The sequence below is a fragment of the Python bivittatus genome, unplaced genomic scaffold (genome assembly GCF_059951505.1).
Source record: "Python bivittatus isolate LINGU-HERP-01145 unplaced genomic scaffold, Pbiv_v1 ctg000060_np1212, whole genome shotgun sequence".
Taxonomy (NCBI): domain Eukaryota; kingdom Metazoa; phylum Chordata; class Lepidosauria; order Squamata; family Pythonidae; genus Python; species Python bivittatus.
Genome location: NW_028277044.1, coordinates 11,024,599 through 11,042,600, shown reverse-complemented (window position 1 = coordinate 11,042,600; position 18,002 = coordinate 11,024,599). Strand labels below are relative to the sequence as shown.

General features: G+C 39.2%; 2 protein-coding genes across 2 annotated transcripts in view; both read left to right on the top strand.

Annotated features, from left to right (window-relative positions):
- The window catches only part of TM9SF2 (transmembrane 9 superfamily member 2), a 29,790-nt gene extending 20,905 nt beyond the window's left edge, over nucleotides 1-8,885 (top strand). The window contains exons 15-17 of the mRNA XM_007431140.4: nucleotides 1,688-1,799; nucleotides 4,021-4,192; nucleotides 7,636-8,885. Coding sequence (XP_007431202.1) covers nucleotides 1,688-1,799; nucleotides 4,021-4,192; nucleotides 7,636-7,703 — 352 coding nt within the window. The 3' untranslated portion in view covers nucleotides 7,704-8,885. The remainder of the gene's footprint in view (nucleotides 1-1,687; nucleotides 1,800-4,020; nucleotides 4,193-7,635) is intronic.
- A 3,174-nt stretch (nucleotides 8,886-12,059) lies between these two features.
- CLYBL (citramalyl-CoA lyase) overlaps nucleotides 12,060-18,002 on the top strand; it is a 201,343-nt gene continuing 195,400 nt past the window's right edge. Inside the window, exon 1 of the mRNA XM_088136494.1 lies at nucleotides 12,060-12,208. Within this exon, the coding sequence (XP_087992620.1) occupies nucleotides 12,138-12,208 (71 nt within the window). The 5' untranslated portion in view covers nucleotides 12,060-12,137. The remainder of the gene's footprint in view (nucleotides 12,209-18,002) is intronic.

Genomic DNA, 18,002 nt, shown 5'->3' with positions numbered 1-18,002 from the left:
GGTTCCCAGTGGTTCTAATGTTCTGATGCGATGCAAACCTTGGTTTATCTGGGCGTCTTTATATTTGTGCATTTTAAAATTCATGGACAACTTGGAGTTAATTTTCTACTCAGTGTCATTTTAATGGGTGCAGATAATTAGAGCAGCTGGAGATGATCTTCTTAGAATCAGATAAATGATGCTTGTTTCTCGTGATACAAATGCCTGGTATTGGCAGCACCTTAAGCATAGCTGCATTGTAGGAATTACTATAAACTGCTTTTCCTACTCATTGCCCATCAGTGGTGGTGTTAGTGAAAACCCCCATCTAAGGACCAAATGCTATCAACATTTGCTGAATGTTGATATATTCAATTACACACCCGCAAATGAACAATATAGGTTACTTTATTAAAACAGTACAGTATAGAAAAACTTGTGCTAAGGCCTTAAGGTCTCTGCAGGGTGATGTTTTCCCTTCTTATAAATAGAAAAAGAAAGAAATGTGTGTCTTTGAGTCACTCTTGACTCCTAGTAACTGCCTGGACAGGTTTTTTGGAAATGGTTTGTCATTGCCTGCTTCCTAGGAGTAAAGAGAGTGTCTGGCCCAAAGTCACCAAGCTGGCTTTGTGCCTAGGGCAGGACTAGAACTCACAGTTTCCCAGCTTCTAATCCAGCGTCTTAACCATAAAATAGTTACAGACAGTGAACATAGGGAAGATTCTTCCAGTCAGAATCCCTAGACCAGAGGAGGTAAACTGTGAGTTTCAAAAGAGTGCTTACATATCCAGCAACAACCTATTGAAATGCTTCCGCCCAACAGCACATGTCCATAAAATATATACTTATAAGGCCACAACCGATAACAGTCTCCACTCCTCTGTTGCACAATATCATGATGTGACAATGTTCTAGTCAGTTTAAAGATCATAATGGATGTGATTAACCTTGAACATACAAGGAAATAGTGATTCCAGTTTGGTCAACAGAACTTGTTGATCTGAAGTAGATACTGCAATTTTTCATACCCACAAGAAAGAGAAAAAACAGAAGCACAGGTATATTCCAAAGTGGCAAGGTATAGGAAGGATTAATGAAAATGAAAAGAAACATAGAATAAAACATAAAAATTAACTGTTAGCTAGATAGAATATTGTTTAGCATGCAAATCTATTCAAACGAAACAAGGCTAGAAGTCCAAGCTTAAGATACAAATGGAAACTGGAAAAAATGACATAGCTCCCAAGCAGAAGTAGGGTATGCACCTTCACCACAAGAACATGTGGGTGCTGTTCGTGTGGCCTGTATACCTTAATGGTTAGGCTTGTGGGTTGCTAACCACCAGAGATAAAGGAAGACAACACTTCTCCCGACCACTTAATCAGAATAGCTCAAAAGAAAAAGCGAAAGCAGACACAAGTCAAACCACGAGGAACAAGAGTTATGACATTCTGTAGGGTCAAATGTGGCGATAGTATTGTACAAAGAGGAACAAAGGCAAATCAGCTGAGGAGCCAAATGCAAAGCAAATTCAGAGCTATATCAGACTAAACAGCAACCAGATCACTGGACGAAACACCTATTATTCCATCACGGGAGGCCAGAAAGCAGACAGTCACATTCATCAGGAAGTACTCCATAACAGATCTTGAAGGCTAAGAGCTTGCAACAGTATGAATTCTATTTAATTTAAACTTCTATTTTCCAGGTCTCATCAGATGTATTACATGTTCGGCTTCTTGTTTCTGGTGTTCATTATTTTGGTTATCACATGTTCTGAGGCTACTATTCTACTTTGCTATTTCCATTTATGTGCAGAGGTAAGCCTCCCAAATAGTTTTCACAAGGTAATCCATGTTTTCCTGGTGTTTAATTAAAGTAACAAGATAAGAAAAGAGGAAGCATGTTCTACTGACTGTCTTCTAGAGAAGAAGTTAAAGACTTGCCATAGGGACAATGTTGGAGGGCTAGAAAAAAATAATCAACAAGATACTGCATTCTGTTGAGAAGTGTTAATGAGATTGGGGGAAGAAAAAAAATACTTCCCAAGTACCAAGAAGTTTGTTGTTAGCAGCTGGCAAAACTATCTGCAGAGCTTGAATCCTATATTCCAGAGTTATAAAAGAATAGCTTTAAGTATTGGTTTTGTTCAAACACCCTAAGTCAGGATTTTACCATGGTTTGTTAAAATAGTAAGAGTGATCTGGTTTGCACAAAACACTAAAACATAACTGGATTCATACATCATCAAACCAGAAACAAATAAATCACATTATGATTTAGATTTGTATGTGAACCAGACCTCTTATGGTCTAACAATAGCAGAAGAACTGAGAATCAGAAATTGTCTGTCAAAGTGGAAACCGTTTGGTAAATAATATCCAAGATATATTATGTTTTGGAGAATTGGGTAGCGTTCCTTCATTCTGAACTGAAAAAAAAAGGATATCTTGCTTTATAACAAGAGCTATTCAATCTCACTGTGTGAAATGCCATATAATTCATTTTCTATTATGCTTTCTTGATAGTATAGCAAATCTTAGCTATTTTAACCTTTAGTTTTAAATATCAAGTTTTTGTAAGAATTTTTTTAATGATTTTTGTCCATATATTTTTAATTATCAAATTTTGTATTGGACATTAAAAAAAAAGGCACTTTGATGATAAATTCTTATCTGAGAACCAGAGCCCACTCTCTTTTATTCCCATTTCCTTTAGGGGGGAAGTCATAGATATTGAACACTTCTGTTGTCAGCAAAGTGATTTTTTCTTTAGATCAAAATATTATGCAAATAGCCATTAAACTGATAGAAAATATATTGGATACAGATAAAGAGCATGTTGTTGAAGTTGTACAAACTTCCCATAAGTGGAGATCACTAGAGGACAATGTTTTTTAAATGTGCATGAGATTTAACTGTGCAATGTATTATCACATCAGATGCAACTAGGAGTTTAACTCATTTTTTGAAAGCTGGTGTCATTCAGTAACATCTGGCTACTTAGGGCTAACCACTTGAAAATAAAAATTTATCTGTACTGTGGTTATTTCTGTTATTGTAATGATGATAATACTTGCCAGTGTTTATTTTTACAATGTTATTTACTGTTAAATGGCTACTGAACATTACAAGTGAAGCTGAGATGAAAATAATAATAATCGAGTAAATGTATGTTGTCTGACTCCCTGACTCCCGAAGATAGGATGTAATAGATTTTAATGAAGATAGTCTGATTTTGTGGAGTGCAGTTGATGAATGCATGCAGGGAGGTGAAAGCATAGGTTTCATCAATTTAAAGGGTTGAAATATCTGTCATAAAGTATTGATTAGTGGTTATGGGTGCATATGAACATGGGAATTCATAGGTTGGTGATAGTGGATGGTGATGACAATGGATAAAGCCTTTGGAATAAATTGTGCAACAAGGGTATGTGATGGTTGGGTACTGTATTTATTGTATAGTAAATACTCTTTCCTACTCTTTCTTTTTGGGAGATTCATATTAAATGCAAGGTCTTCCATTCAGGAAAATGAAATAGAACCCATATTTCAATTGAAAGAAAAGACTTTGGTGTGTCCACTATCCATGTGGCTACCTGAAGAGTACCAGTGTTGAGACCCAAGTGGATCCTTGCCTCTCTCATTTTTCCCTGCTTTCCAGCTGATCGTTGAGGTGGTATGGAACTACCCCATTTTCCTGTCATTAATTTTTGGAAAAGCACCATCCATCTTGTTAAGGAACTCCAGGGCAGGGTGAGGCTTGAACTTCATTCTGTCCAGGAATTTTCCTTGATTTCCCTGCTGCTCTCTTAGTAGTGGAGAAACAGCTTGTGTTGAGATTCTGACAATGACAGTATCTGAGGGTGTGTCTTTTAACACGATAATTACAAGTGACATCCTCTTTTAAAGTTGTAAAAAGAGGAGTGTTCAGGAGAGCTTGATATGGAGCATGAGATGTGAAATCGATTCAGCTGCAGCTGAGAGCTTGCATGTTTTGAAGCATTTCTAACTTTTACATCTGTTTCCCTCTTTGTTGTAGGACTACCACTGGCAGTGGCGCTCATTTCTTACAAGTGGTTTTACCGCTGTTTATTTTCTAATATATGCAGTGCACTACTTCTTTTCTAAGCTTCAAATTACGGGTACAGCAAGCACCATTTTGTACTTTGGTTACACCATGATAATGGTCTTGATCTTCTTCCTTTTTACAGGTAATATCATTTGATATTAACTCTTGTATTGTGTGAAAAATGCCTGCAGAAACACTAAACCGATAACTGCTTTAAACTTGAGGTTGTGATGAGGTCACACACTTTCTATCATACATTTTTATTTCAGTTTAAAGCTCTGATCTAGAAATTCTCTGTACTTGAGCTATGGATCAAGAGTCTTCTTACAATTAGGCCGGGGATAAATTAGTGTTTATGCCCTGAGTTTAGGCTCTTGCGCCTTTTAGTTTGGCTGTCAAATAGCCACCTTTCATTTTTGTTGTTGTTCTGCAGTCTGAGATGCATCACACAATGTGTGTAATTGCAGTCATGTCTAAACTTATGAAATGTTTAAAGTATATAACTTTTATTTCACACACACACACAAAAACCCCCGAACACAACAGCTTTATAATTTCTATGTGGGAATGGTTCCTCAAATTTCCTGCAACAATGCTAGGATCTTTCATTGTAGTCAGTATGCTTGTTCATCCTTGACTGCTTCTGTATTTTACCTATTAGTTGGACAATTCTTGAAGGCAAGGTTATGCCATTTCAGGTTTAACTTTGGATTGGTAAATGTAAATTCATTTTTTATATATTGTAGCATACTCCCAAACTTTATTTTTTAGAATCATGAATATTTGAGAGTAAATTGATGGTATGCCCTGTATTTAAATAGATATGCACTGCTTTGAAAAAGGCATTGAAATATAATTTTGTCAGGTAATGGTAACAATACTTTGAAGTGTGTAAGAAGCTGAATAATTAATGTATACAACCACTACTACTACAGCTACTAATACTTGTAAGTGCATAAGAAGTGTTCATTTAGCATAGGAAGTTAATTTGACTCCAGTGGAAGTGGGGGGAGATCTCAAATGTTTTTCAGTTTTTACATTCAGTCCTTATCAAGGGTGTCTGCAGGGTATGGTCAGAAAAAGTCAAGATGGTGATGCACATAAAAAATGGGCAGAGCTTTGACTCCGTCTTGCCTTTTTTGATCACACCCTGTGGAGACCCCTTTGTATTTGCACAATAAGACATTTGACAAAGTTGAATCTTCTCATGCTAATTCACTATATTGGAATTCTTGCCAGCCCTCCCCCGCAACCCACACGCATTGTTTATAAGGGAAAAAAGGCTGTATATCAAAAGACACATCATAAATTTCATTAGGCTAAAATGAAATCATCCTAGGATGTTAGGTCCTAGAGGCATTTAACTTCCTGTCAAATTGATATAAAAGCTAAACAGAGGACCTCATAATTGCTGTATCCAAATGATTATATTGCTGCTTACTCATCTGTTTAAAATGGTCAGCCTCAAGAAGGATTTTGATGGTGCCCTGCTGTCATGGCCGTATAGCACATGCTTGGGGCATTTGTTTCTCACATGGCATTCTGGGTCATTGATCTGACACAGCAAGCAAGTCGCTGGAAGCTACACGACAAATCCAACTCACAGCTTGGCCCACAACTGTGTCTTTGACACAGTAAATGAATCTGTTAAACATCAGTGGTTGAGCTGATATGAAAAAAAATCAGTGTGATATCATTTGGTTTTTGCTGAAATATTTATAATGTGTAAACTATTGTGAAATTTCAGCCCCCCCAAAACTGCCCATTAAATGTGCATGTCATATGCAGTCTTTCAGTAACAAAAGGGAACAGTGCTTATCCTTAATCTATTATTCTGAAATTAGTAATTTACTCATTAAACATTCTCCATTACATCAAGCAGGAACTTCAGAATTTCTACATATTCTGTAAAGGTCTGAATTGCATAAAATGGCAGCAGCTTTTAACTATTTAGCAGCTTGTATTTTCAAAGGGTTGTGTGTGTCCTTCATAGTTTGCAGGAGCAACTGGTTATTTTTTTTCAACCACTAACAGTTATCAGACATTGTTTCACTCCATAATAGCTTTCTGTTTTGGAGACCTGGTCAGTGATATGCATTATAGCAGATTTAAAATCAGCCAAAAATTGTGAGGTCAGCAACCAAACCATGCATATATTTATCAGAAGAACTACAAGCCAGGAGTATCTGTTTGCCTCTAATCTTTTCCACATCTCATTCTTTCTGCAGGGCTGATCTTATTTCATTAGGGTTTAGTATTCACTCAGGTTTCTGCTTCCAGGGATGATGTATGTTTGTATCCTAGCCCATATAAAACTCTGGTTTTTGCAGGCAAACAAACTCTAAGCAGGCTGTTCCTCCTTCTGAGTATTTGGGCTAGTTCTTCTGTGCTACAGTACCAGTTTTCCTGAATCTTGCAACAACAACATACATTTCTTTCATATTTTGAACATGTGACTGCAAAACAGTTTCTCCCCAAGTTCAGTGGATGCAGATACTTTAAGACAATTAGCAAGCACACATTGGATATAAGGGTCTGTAAATTTAGGATAACTTAATTCTGAAGAAATATAAGTAGGTTGACACACTTTGGGGTGTGGTTATCAGAACGGCAGAAAAAGATCCCAGACCTTCCCTACCCTCCCTTTAAAAAGTGACCGTATCAGGAGCACTTGTTAAAGGGAACAAAAGTGTTGCTCAGCCATTTGCATCTACCAGCCCAAGATGATAAGAAACAAAGCCCATACCTGTCCCGTGGTCCAGAGACTAGCCATGCCCTTTTCAACTTTAAAAACTAAAATGCAGATAGGCCACTTTAGTAAAGATATATGAGATCTTGAGGAGAGAGCTGCCAATTTACAAGAATATTTACAAAAGAAAATGTGGTGCTCCTGACAGAACACAAGATGCAATTTAATATTACAGACTAGAAATAAAATTATATGAAAACCCTGCCTATAGCTTTTTTCTTTTTATAATTTTTTCTTTTTTTTTCTCTTGGTTCTGTTAAATAAATAAAACTAAAAAAAATTTAAAAGAGGGAGGAAAAAGGATTATTTTCATGCCCAGGCTGAAGACTGCATGGAAGGCTGAGGTTACACACTCAAGTTTTCTAATTTATACAGAGAAATAAAAGCACTGATCAGCACCACAGAGAAAAAGAAAAAAAGTATTTAATGCAGATTCCTAGCTAGATGGTTAATTTTTCCAAAGCAAAAATCCCTGTGCTACCTTTACCTGGACTTCCTCCAGATTTTGGGAGAGATTTAACTTTAATGAGAGATGGTCCACTTCAGACCAACAGTGGTCCACAGATGCCAGTCACAGCTTCCTCCTTGAATTTCTCCAGGGAATAGAGATAATGCTCAGCACCTGTGTGGCAGTGCTGCCTTTTGGCCCTGTGCTGATTGAGTGCTGCGACCCTAAATCTAAAAGATTCCTGAAAAAGTAATCATGGTGTACTGTAAGACAGGAAGCATTAATGTAAATGTGTTAGTGTGCAAAGCTATATATTTTGAGAACTTTCTGTTAGCGTAAGAAGCCCAGGTATGGATATTGATGCAGTCTTGTGTTTCTTTATTTGTAGGAACAATTGGATTTTTCGCTTGCTTTTGGTTTGTGACCAAGATATACAGCGTGGTCAAAGTTGATTAAAGATACTCAATGTAGAAACTATCAACCTAATTTAAATACATACTTTTGGAAAAGAATGTAAGCTTTATTAAAAGTATTGACTTATGTACTTTCTGAATGATACAGAATATACATTTTCTCTCATTCAAACATTTGTATTGTAATTTTGCAATCTGTTTTCACTTGGTGTTCCTAATGAAGACTGAATATAAATGTTGTATGCATTTGTAAATATTGTTATATTGGGACTTTTAAATTCTAATGACTGGTTGTAAGTGCTGCCTCGCAGGATTTAATAATTCTTTTGAAAGAATAGTTGTAAATAAGGTTTTTTAGGTTTGCTGGGTGGGGTTAGTTATTTTTTCAAAGGAAAGAACTGATTTCTATCATGCTTTTGAAGGTTGACTCACTGTGTTGCTTTTAGTTTGAAAGTTTCTGTTTTATATGAAGCCATGGCCAAAATCCCTGTGTTTTTTCCGCCGTGATTCCATTGGGTTCTAGTGATGTTGGCCTTTGAGACTGTGCGCCTCCTAAGTTCTGCAACCTATACAATTCACAATAAATGAGCTATTTTCAGTTGATCATTACACATTATAAATAAATGCATTAAATCCTGTAAATAGAAATATATTGATAAGTTCTAAATATGTAGATTGGGTTATGTGTTAATTCTTAGTTCATTTTTCTTTTTTGAGTAAATCATGTTACATAAATGTAATATTCTTGAACTACTTAAGAATGACACTTCATAACTATACTATAGTGTCTACTTTAATCCACTACATAATTAAAGAGACTGGATAATATGATGGAAAAAATCTGCATAAATGGAAACAAGATGCATTACCAGGTGTGTTCACCGCAGATTTTAATGATACATATTATGCAGAATAGACTATGGGTTTGTTCTTTTCATATACACAGACAGAACTATTTGCTTCAATTACAAGAGGAAATTTATTAGATGATTTAAAAATAATCCACATGCATCTCTGAAAATTGCAGTGGAAACTTGTTTACTGTGTTGTCTGAGTTAAGCAGTTCACCTGTTAATAATCTCTGCATGTTTTCTGGAAGAGCACACCTGTTCCCATGTAACTGCATGTTTTGACAGATCAATCTAAGTTTTTTCTAGTATTTCTAAAGAGTATAAACTGATGATGTGTGAATATTAAAATCCAATAAAATATCTTTTGTTAATAACCTGAAATTTTTAATTTGATCTTGTAAACTTCCATTTACACAATAAGGTTTAATCCAGAATGCCTTACAAAAGATAAAAAAGAATCATGCCAATATTCCTTAGACTTTTAACAGCCAGTCTAATTCTTTGCTAAATAGCTATGATTGGAGCTTTGTGTCCTCTTTTAGTGAAATTATTTGTCGAGTTATAGCAGGGCTGGATGTTGGTTTTAGATGCTATAAAAGTGAGGCAGCATCCTTGATAGAAAATGCTAGCATAAAGTATCTGGCTTGGAAGATCATTTCCTTGTATATATTCAAATTTGTACCTCAGGCTGGAGTCAGGAAATGATAAGGAAGCCTCCTCTGAAAGAACAGAACTTGCCTTTTTTGTTGTTGTTTTGTTCCCCACCAAACTTGGCTTCCCTTCCCGCAAACTCTTTCTGTAGATCAGTGGGTGGAGCAAAGAGAGATGTAGGAAGCTAGAGTGGTTGGAGGGCCTTGAACCAGGGAGGTCCCTTTCTACTTGTGCAGGACATTAAGACATTTCTGGATTCAAATATCTAGGAGGCTTCCGGTACAAACTCTACACAGGGGAAAAAAATAGAGACGTGCAAAGCATCTCTACTGATGAAATGCCTCAGTTTGAATTTGAAGTAGGCTGTTCCAGCCCTGCTGAAAGTGTGCCCATTTTGAAACAGGGATGATACTATATCCTTTAAAGCAGAAGTTATCAACTGGGGCATATGGCCCCCTGGGTGCTCTAGGATATTTCAAGAGGGCCACGGGTGAAAGACGTGTAACGGGCCACAGCATGTGGCGAGAAGGCCACAGAAAAGCAGCGTTTATTATATTGCAAATAACTGTCTTGTTGATGCCAGAAAACGCACCAGTTATTGTTCCATGTCCGTCTCTGGTAATAAGACCCAGACCCGGGGGCCACAGGAGAAAAACAAGGTTGGACGGGGGGGCATGGGCAAAAAAAGTTGAAAAGCACTACTTCAAAGTATTATGTTATTTGGCAAGGAAGATGGAAATGAAGGAATACCTGAAAAACCTTATTCTAAGGAAATGTGTTTCATTTTAAAGAATTTGTACTCTTCCAGAGAACAAAAATATTTGATGAAAAAGGGTACATTTTTAAAATCTGAAAAAAAAAATCTCGATTTGTCACCTTTGACAAGCATGTTAGAAATGTATTTATTTATTAAATTCATATAACTGCCCATCTCACTTCTGTGACTCTGGGCAGCCTACAAAGTTAAAAAACCCCAAAACGATACAAAAGACAAACCAAAAAAAACATGAGTCATTAAAACAATAAAAAGTATTAAAAACCAAAATCTGCGGGACAGCACTGTTCCTTTCCTAAGAGTGCAACCACTTTGCAGGCTCTGCACCAGTGTCACCAGATCCCCAGGCCAGATGCAAAGCTATCTCTTCAGAACCTTCCAGAAAGCCAACAAGTTTGGGGCCAATCTAACCTCCGGGGGAGATGATGTTCCAAAAGGCAGGTACCGCAGCAGAAAAGGCTTCATGCAGATGTTAAACAGGAGTAGAGAGTATACTGAACCCTGTGGCACCTCACACAGTAGGGGCCAAGGGCGGGACACCTCACTCCCAATCAACACCAACTGGAACTGGCCACAATTCAATTTAAAATGGTGCAGATATTGCAAATGATGCGCATTTATTTAGCCATAAACTCTAATGGTATGCAGGAGTGACCTTGGGAGACTGGACAAAGAGAGGCTACCAAGGGAAGGGTCAGGTGAGAGACAGCATAGTCCACAGCTGGATAGTGGGTGGGGCAAAAGGCTCAGAAGAGACCCTCCCTAGTTTCTAAAGCTGTAAAGGAGATGGGGGGAGAAATGTAGTTTTAGACTTGCAAGATTTTGTCAATGTAGCTTTACAATAAAGTAGACTTAGCTTATCTGGTTGTGTTTCCTATCTGGTTTGCCCCACAAGCTAAATGTAAACTTTCCACACACTTTAGTGACACCTGTTTCTGAACCATCAAGTTTAATAATGGAGTTCTTAAGTATCTGTTAGCCTTTCAAGAACGTCCTACCCTCAGTGTCTCAAGTATTTAAGATTTCATGGCAAACTTCATAACAACAACATTTGTTTGGTCAACAATATGTTGCAATAATGACTATGGAATAAGCCTACTAACCTTAATGCAGTGTTTCTGCAATACTGCACACTGGGTGGGGAATTCTGGGAACTGAAGTCCACCCATCTTAAAGTTGCCAAGGTTAAGGAACACTGCCTTAATGGCTGGGTTGCACACTGTTACATTGGGGCTAAATGTATTGGATGAATGTGGTAGTGTGGTCAGTCAACAGATGTGCATGTTAACCCAGGCACTTGAGTTAATTCAGCCAACTGTATTTCACTTAGCGCAGATTAGCACGTTTGTGCAAACACAACCTGTAGGATTTAAGGATTTATTAAGGAAAAGACAGTCCTTCCCTATCCAACCAAAAATGGAAGATTAGAAAGAAAAAATGTTTTTCCTGATCATTCTTGATCTCACTGCCGCAGCTAAAACAACCCTCCCAAAACGGTAAGAAGCGGAAAATGCAACGTCCTGGAAAAAGGCGAAGGCCAACCCCTGTGTCACTTTGCAAAGAAAACTGTATTGACCGTAATTATGAGAAACTGAGCTCCGCGCGAGGACTCCCTTTAGGGTTCTTCTCTCATTCTTTTTATGCGCTGTAAGCCTTCGAATAAATATAATGCTTCGGGCAAATACCCGTTGCATAGTTCACTTTCTTACGCCCTTCGTTAATGCAATTTTTGCAGTTACTATCGCACGCGTAAGTACTTCGGAGATAACCTTGTGTGTTGCCGTGCATTCTTATCACGGAATAAGCCTCGTTGAACGCCACGTCTGCATTAAGTAAAGCGTGCCCGCAACTCTTTTTATCCTCCTGTTGAATCTTCTACAGTGCCCTCTGATACAAATTTATCCAGAGCAGACTAATTCCCTTTTGCATAGCACGGCTGCCTCACTAGCGAGCCTGCTAAAGATCCAGGCTGTGACAGTTCCTCTGATTCCTGGCGTCCAAGATTCACGTGCAGACGTGAGCGAATTCACGCTTGGGCAATTGCGCTTCCGCGTCACGCCTCCTTCGTTCCTTCCTCGAAGGGGAGGGGACAACCAAGAGGGGCGGAACCTCCCGCGCGTGCGTGTCTCACGGGAGGCGGCAGAACTTCTCCACCAATAGGAGATGGCGAGGGCGGGGCCAGGGCGAGGCGAAGGACGGAATGATGGCGTCTGCGGGGATGGGGCTACGGCGGCTCCTGGCGGCCGGTTTTAAGGCGAGCAGGCGGCGAGTGTGAGTGTCGCGATGGAGCGGATTGCGCGTGCGCTGTTCCGGGAATGGCTCAGGAGATGGGGGGCTCCTCCCCCCGTTTCCCTTTCTGGTGCTACTTCTTAAAGTAGCCGGGGCAGCTGATTCCTGATGTTGCGGAGCTGCTCGGGGTAGTTTTGCTATCCCTTTAAGCTCTAACAGTGTTTCTCAACCTCAGCAACTTTATGCTGGGTGGACTTCAACTCCCAGAATTCCCCAGCCAGCATGCAATCTGGGGAATTCTGGGACTTTGAGAAACACTGAACTATAGTAATGTCCCAGTACTGAACCGACCTTGACGATTTTGGAATGGCTAAGCAGGGTCGAGCCTGGTTTGTCCTTGGATTAGGGACCAGCAGGAAGTCCTTGGCCTTGTAGACTAGATTGGGAAGTCAAACAACATCATCGTGGAAGAAGACAGCGGTGGGCAACTCCCATGCTGCTGCCAGGAAAACAAGATGGACGGTCCTTTTAGGTCGTATATCCTTGAAGCACCAGGAGTTGAGGTCATCTAGAGGGAGTCTTTATCTTAACATCTTTGCATGGAGATTGGTTTCTTATTTAACAGACTGTCGATCGGTCCCTCTAGTTTCTTGGGACTTTTTAAAAATTATTTTTTATTGTGCCTTCAAGTCAGTGTTGATTCCTGGCAACTGCCTGGACTAGTCCCTGCCGTTTTCTTGGCAAGATTTCAGGAATGGTTTGCGATTGCCTCCTTCCTAAAGCTGAGAGAGAAGGACAGGCCCAAGGTCACCCAGCTGGTGTTGTGCCTAAGGCGGGACTAGAACTCGTGATCTCCCGGTTACTAGCCTGATGCCTTACTACCACACCAAACTGGCTCTGTGATTCTTGGGATTGCAGACCCCATAATCCCCACACAGCATGGTCTTAGCTTGAGGAAGGTGGGATGAAGAATGACAAGAGCTGGAATCCGTCCATGATTCCAGGAGTTAGGCCATGAATTCAGAACTCCACCTTGTGGTACAGCTCAGAGGAATAATAATAATAGTAGCAGTAGTAGTAGTAGTAGTATATGCCACCTGACTCCCAACGACTCTGGGCAGTTTACAATTGTTAAAAACATTTAAAACTGAAGAGGAGCTGGACATAAACACCAGGGAATTCGGTTTAGGAAGCAGAGAATTGCATTATTAGCAGGGCAGATCCTGACAAAATCAAAGTGGCTTCCTCAGGGAGGGAGGGGTTTCTGCAAATCAAGCAGCAGCGTCTGCACCCCTCTGTATATCCTTCATTTAAATTAAGGCAGTTGATCTTCTGCATCGTGAGTTCTTAGATATGTATGGCGTGAGTTACAGTAAAGGGCCCAACTGCCTTGGAATCTGCTGGTGCTGAGCTGATGGCTCAGATTTGCTGATGTGACACTTTGGCATCAGCCTTTTTGCAGAGAAGGCATTCTGCCCACTGTGTCCGTCGGGCTGGACTTTGCCATTGGAAACAAGTGCTTTTGTTCACAGACTTCATTTTGCTCTTTTGTAATTTGTGCTAAAGGCAAAAGTAACTGGTGGGAGCAAAGAAGCATGAATTTCAGTTTAGCTGAGTCTCTCTTTACCCTAATTAATGGATTGGCCCAGAAATAGCTTTTAACTTTGATCACCTGTTAATCTTTTCCTGTTTATGGGATGCTTTTTCATACACTGAGCCCTAGAGGGAGCTAATGTCATGAAAGCTGAAATATATTACCTGCTTGTTAATTAGGGTAAAAAATCTTCCTGTCTTGCAATATTTTAGCAAACACAATCTTGAACAAATCTAGAATATAAACAGCCAATGATATTGTATCTTCAAAAATGTTGCTAATTACATTTTTAATATCTAAAACTGAGTTATCGCTTGCTTTTTGTGAATTGACTTTGTTTAATTGGAAAAATGGAATCCTTATTTACTTACATTGGCTAAAAGTTATTCTTTAAGATTAAAAAGTTGTTTCTGCTGCAGTTTGAAGGTTTTTATCCCGAATGCTCTTATTAAGGCCTGTGTAAAATGCTTTTGAATGTTTTGCTTTTTGTATTTTATATATTGCTTTGTTTAAATTATCTTTTAATCAAAATTCTCGTATTTGCTGAAAATGATAATGAAACTATTTTGAGTCCACAGTTGCTTAATTGGATTTTGGCATCACCCAAAAATGCTAGCAAAAGACCAAACTTGGTCTTTCAAATTTTGTTTTACAGAATTAACTCAGTTTGTCAGGTTTTTAACTAACTTGCTTGCCAATGAATTGGGACTGAGCTGGACATAAAATCAAAAATTAGAATGGGTTTCTGCAACCTGCACTAGTTCCTGGTTTGCCTTGCCAAGCATGAGCACGTTCTCCTGTTGCTTGCAATGTTGGGTGTGCTAATTTAAGAGTTACAAACAGAGAATTCTTAGCCCCCTCATAAAGTTCTGAGGATTTTTAGGGTGGATGATTTGATAGAAACCAATATGTTTTTAACACTGGAAGAATCAGTTGGGTATTTCTCCTAAGTTGTGAAATGCTTTCCCTGAGATTCAAGATAGTGACAGTTGTTCTGTTGCAAATTGAATTTTTGCCAGTTATTCTGGTGAGCAGATAATCTGCTTTTTAGGTGATTCTGATCAAGTCTGATTCTGGAGTTTGTTCTCTGAATGATTCCTATAGTGGTCGGTGGGGGAGGATAGTTGGAGGCAAGTGATGTCAGGCGTGACATCATGGAGCAAAAACTGTGACTAGTCTCAGATGCCAGGTTGCAAGCGCATAAGCAGATAGGACATCTGTGTCCCTGGGTCACTGTTTTGACATAAAGATTGCAGCAGATGATTTGACCGGGTTGGGTGGGAGGTAAATCTGACTATGCGTCTTCCTCCCCCTGCCTCCCTGTTAACCTTCTCCATCCTGGCGCTCTTCAGTTGAGAGTGCACTACAGTTCTCATCATCTTCAGCACTGGAAAAACTGTTCTTTGGCAGGTTTTACTACTGACTCTATTAGGACTGCTGTCTCTTCCTCCCTGTGCAGTAGAATGGAATTTAGGGAAGCTTTTGTTGGATAAAAATAGGATACCACATACTGTAGTCTGGTTCAAGTCTGGGTGACTAATTATCATGGCCCTGAGAAGATATTTGGAGGTCTTTTATTTCTGCTTCCATTTTTCTATGAACTGGTTGTTATACAAATAAGTGTTTCTCGGTTCATGGCAAAATAGCTAGTCACTCTGAAGTCTCTTATGCAGTAAAAAGGAAGTGAAGAGAATCTGAAGAACTTGGGACATGCCAAACCAGCTTTATAAAATGTAGGGTACCAATTGTAGTTAAGCATTTAACAGAGACATTTTATACTGAGCTTTCAGGTGACCTAATTTCCCCTGGTACTGTACATTTAGTTTTATACATCTGCACCTAGTTTGTAAAACAGACTTAATGAGAAACTTCAAACAGTTTAAACATCAATTACGATGATGGCAAGGTTTTAAAGTTCCAGTAATCTGTCCATGTTGGTCACTGAAACATGATCCCAGGGGACCCTGAAACAGGATATAATTCAAGACAGATGTCACTCCAGGACTTGAAAATGAGGGCCTTACAGTTGATGCTAACAAGCTCCTAGGCTAGTTGTTGTTACCCTTGGTTTGCTGCTCAAGAGTATAATTATTAATTTCATTTAATGTGGATTTACAGATAATTCCCTACTTACAAACGGGTTACATTCCAAGAGGCTGTTCGTAAGTCCATTTTGTTCATAAGTCCAACAAGCAAAAAAAAGAGAGAGAGAGGTGGAGGCAGGAGGCAGGGCAGTGGTGTGGGCAGAGGAGCCCTATCTTTTGCTGCCAATGTGTCTCCAGGTGAGGCAGGAGAGGGGAGTGAAGGATGAGGCGGTGGGGCATGGCGCGTTCCACTGCTGGGTGAGGCGGGAGACCTCCGCCCCCTCTCCCCTGTTCTCTGTCACCGCCCCCTCTCCTGCCTCACCTGGCAACAGAGCGCGCCACGTAAACTAACCCTTTCTGGAAACTCCAACTTCAGTGCAAACCTCAAATGCAAACGGAATGCTGGAGAAGGTGGGAAAGGGTTAGTTTGTGGTGCGCTGCAACTAAGCCTTTCCCGCCTTTTCCCAACTTCCGGTTCCAACTTCTGGCCTGACTTCCAGTTCTGACTTCCGGGTCCATCCTGTTCATATCGGTGAAGGTTCGCAACATGAAAGTTTGCAAGTAGGGGACTGTCTGTAGTTTTAAAACAGTGATGGGAAGTGCGTGTCTTAGCACCTGGCTTGTAAAATTGTTAGTATTGTTATTCCTGTTATTCACAGCGAATGTAAAAATATGATTGTATGGATTATTAGAGTGTTGAATAAAGTTACCAGAACTGAAAAGAACGCTGCTCTAAGTTCATGAGCAGATCTAGGATATCATACAAATAAAATAAAGAGAGGGGTTCACTCATTGCACTGTGCTAATCCAGATAAATCCCATTATGGTTTAGTGCAGTGTGTGAACTTAAATCTTTTGTGAGCCAATACTGCTATGACAGAAAATGCCACTATCTCTCCATATGATTTTACAAGGACACATAAATTGCAGTGCGCATGGTCACAGGCCATGACAAGATGTCAATACAAATTGGCATTCTTCAGGTTACTCACTTGTTACCCAGAGTGCTGGAAAGAGAATGCTCAAGTGGCTGGTGAATCCTCTTATATGTACATTTAATGTACATTTACAACCCATTTGTGCTTCTTCTTTTGCAGCAGCTGCTAATATTTGAATCTGTTACTCTTAATGTTTTCTGAATGTTGCTTTCTATTTTGATATGAAAATGTGAAGGCCTGCCTTCTTTGATCCTTGCAAAATGTTACAGTACCTTCGTCATTCTTAAACTGAGAGTCACTTTGGTTAATATAGTGAAATATACACAATGTTTTTGCCTGTGTACTCCTTCCCCATACTGTCTTTATTCTTCTCCTTATAGGTGTGCATAGTTAACCCCAGTCAGTCATAGAAATCTTCAGGTTAACTTTTATTTCCTGTTATAAATCAAATAGGAAACTGTAGTTTCTAGGTTTAAAACAGGCCATGGTTTAAAGGTGTGATAAAAAATACTTAATTCTGTGGTTGTGAAGCTTGCTGAAAATAGAGGGGAAAATGGCCCTGTGGATACAGACACATTTTTTTCCAATGTTGGCTTTTTATACTAATTTTCTAAGAAGCTAATTGTATGTATGGTTCAGTATTTTCAATCTTTGGCTGCCTCTTTAATTCAGAGCTGTTGATTCACCTCTTTATAGGTAATTTTATTTATTATTATCATCATTATCATCGTCCTCATCTTCATTTGTTTCAACAGGCCAACATTTTATTGAGTATAACTGATTAAGTAGAAGTTAGGATGTTCTCTGTTATTCATTAATTAGAATTATCTGACTCAACTAGTACAACCTAGTTTTGCACACTATCAGCTCAGTGCAGTACATTGCAACACTCAAAATTTGAAACACTGATTAAGCAGAGTTTGAAAGTACAAGAAGGAAATTATCCTGCAATATGACAATGCTAGGCCTCACACTTCATAAGCTACCCAAGAGTCAACTCTAAATTTGGATCTCATTGTCTTACCCTTTGTATCTGCTATACAATTCAGACTTGGTGCCGTAAAACTTCCACCTTTTCTCAAAATTGGAGGAATGCCTCCATGGGCATCTGTTTGACTCAGATGAAGAGGTGGAAAGGACTGTCAGAACCTGGTTAAAGAGACAAGATGTTGAGTTCTTTTGGGACAATGAATGGTGGCGATTGTGTGGAGAAGTAAATG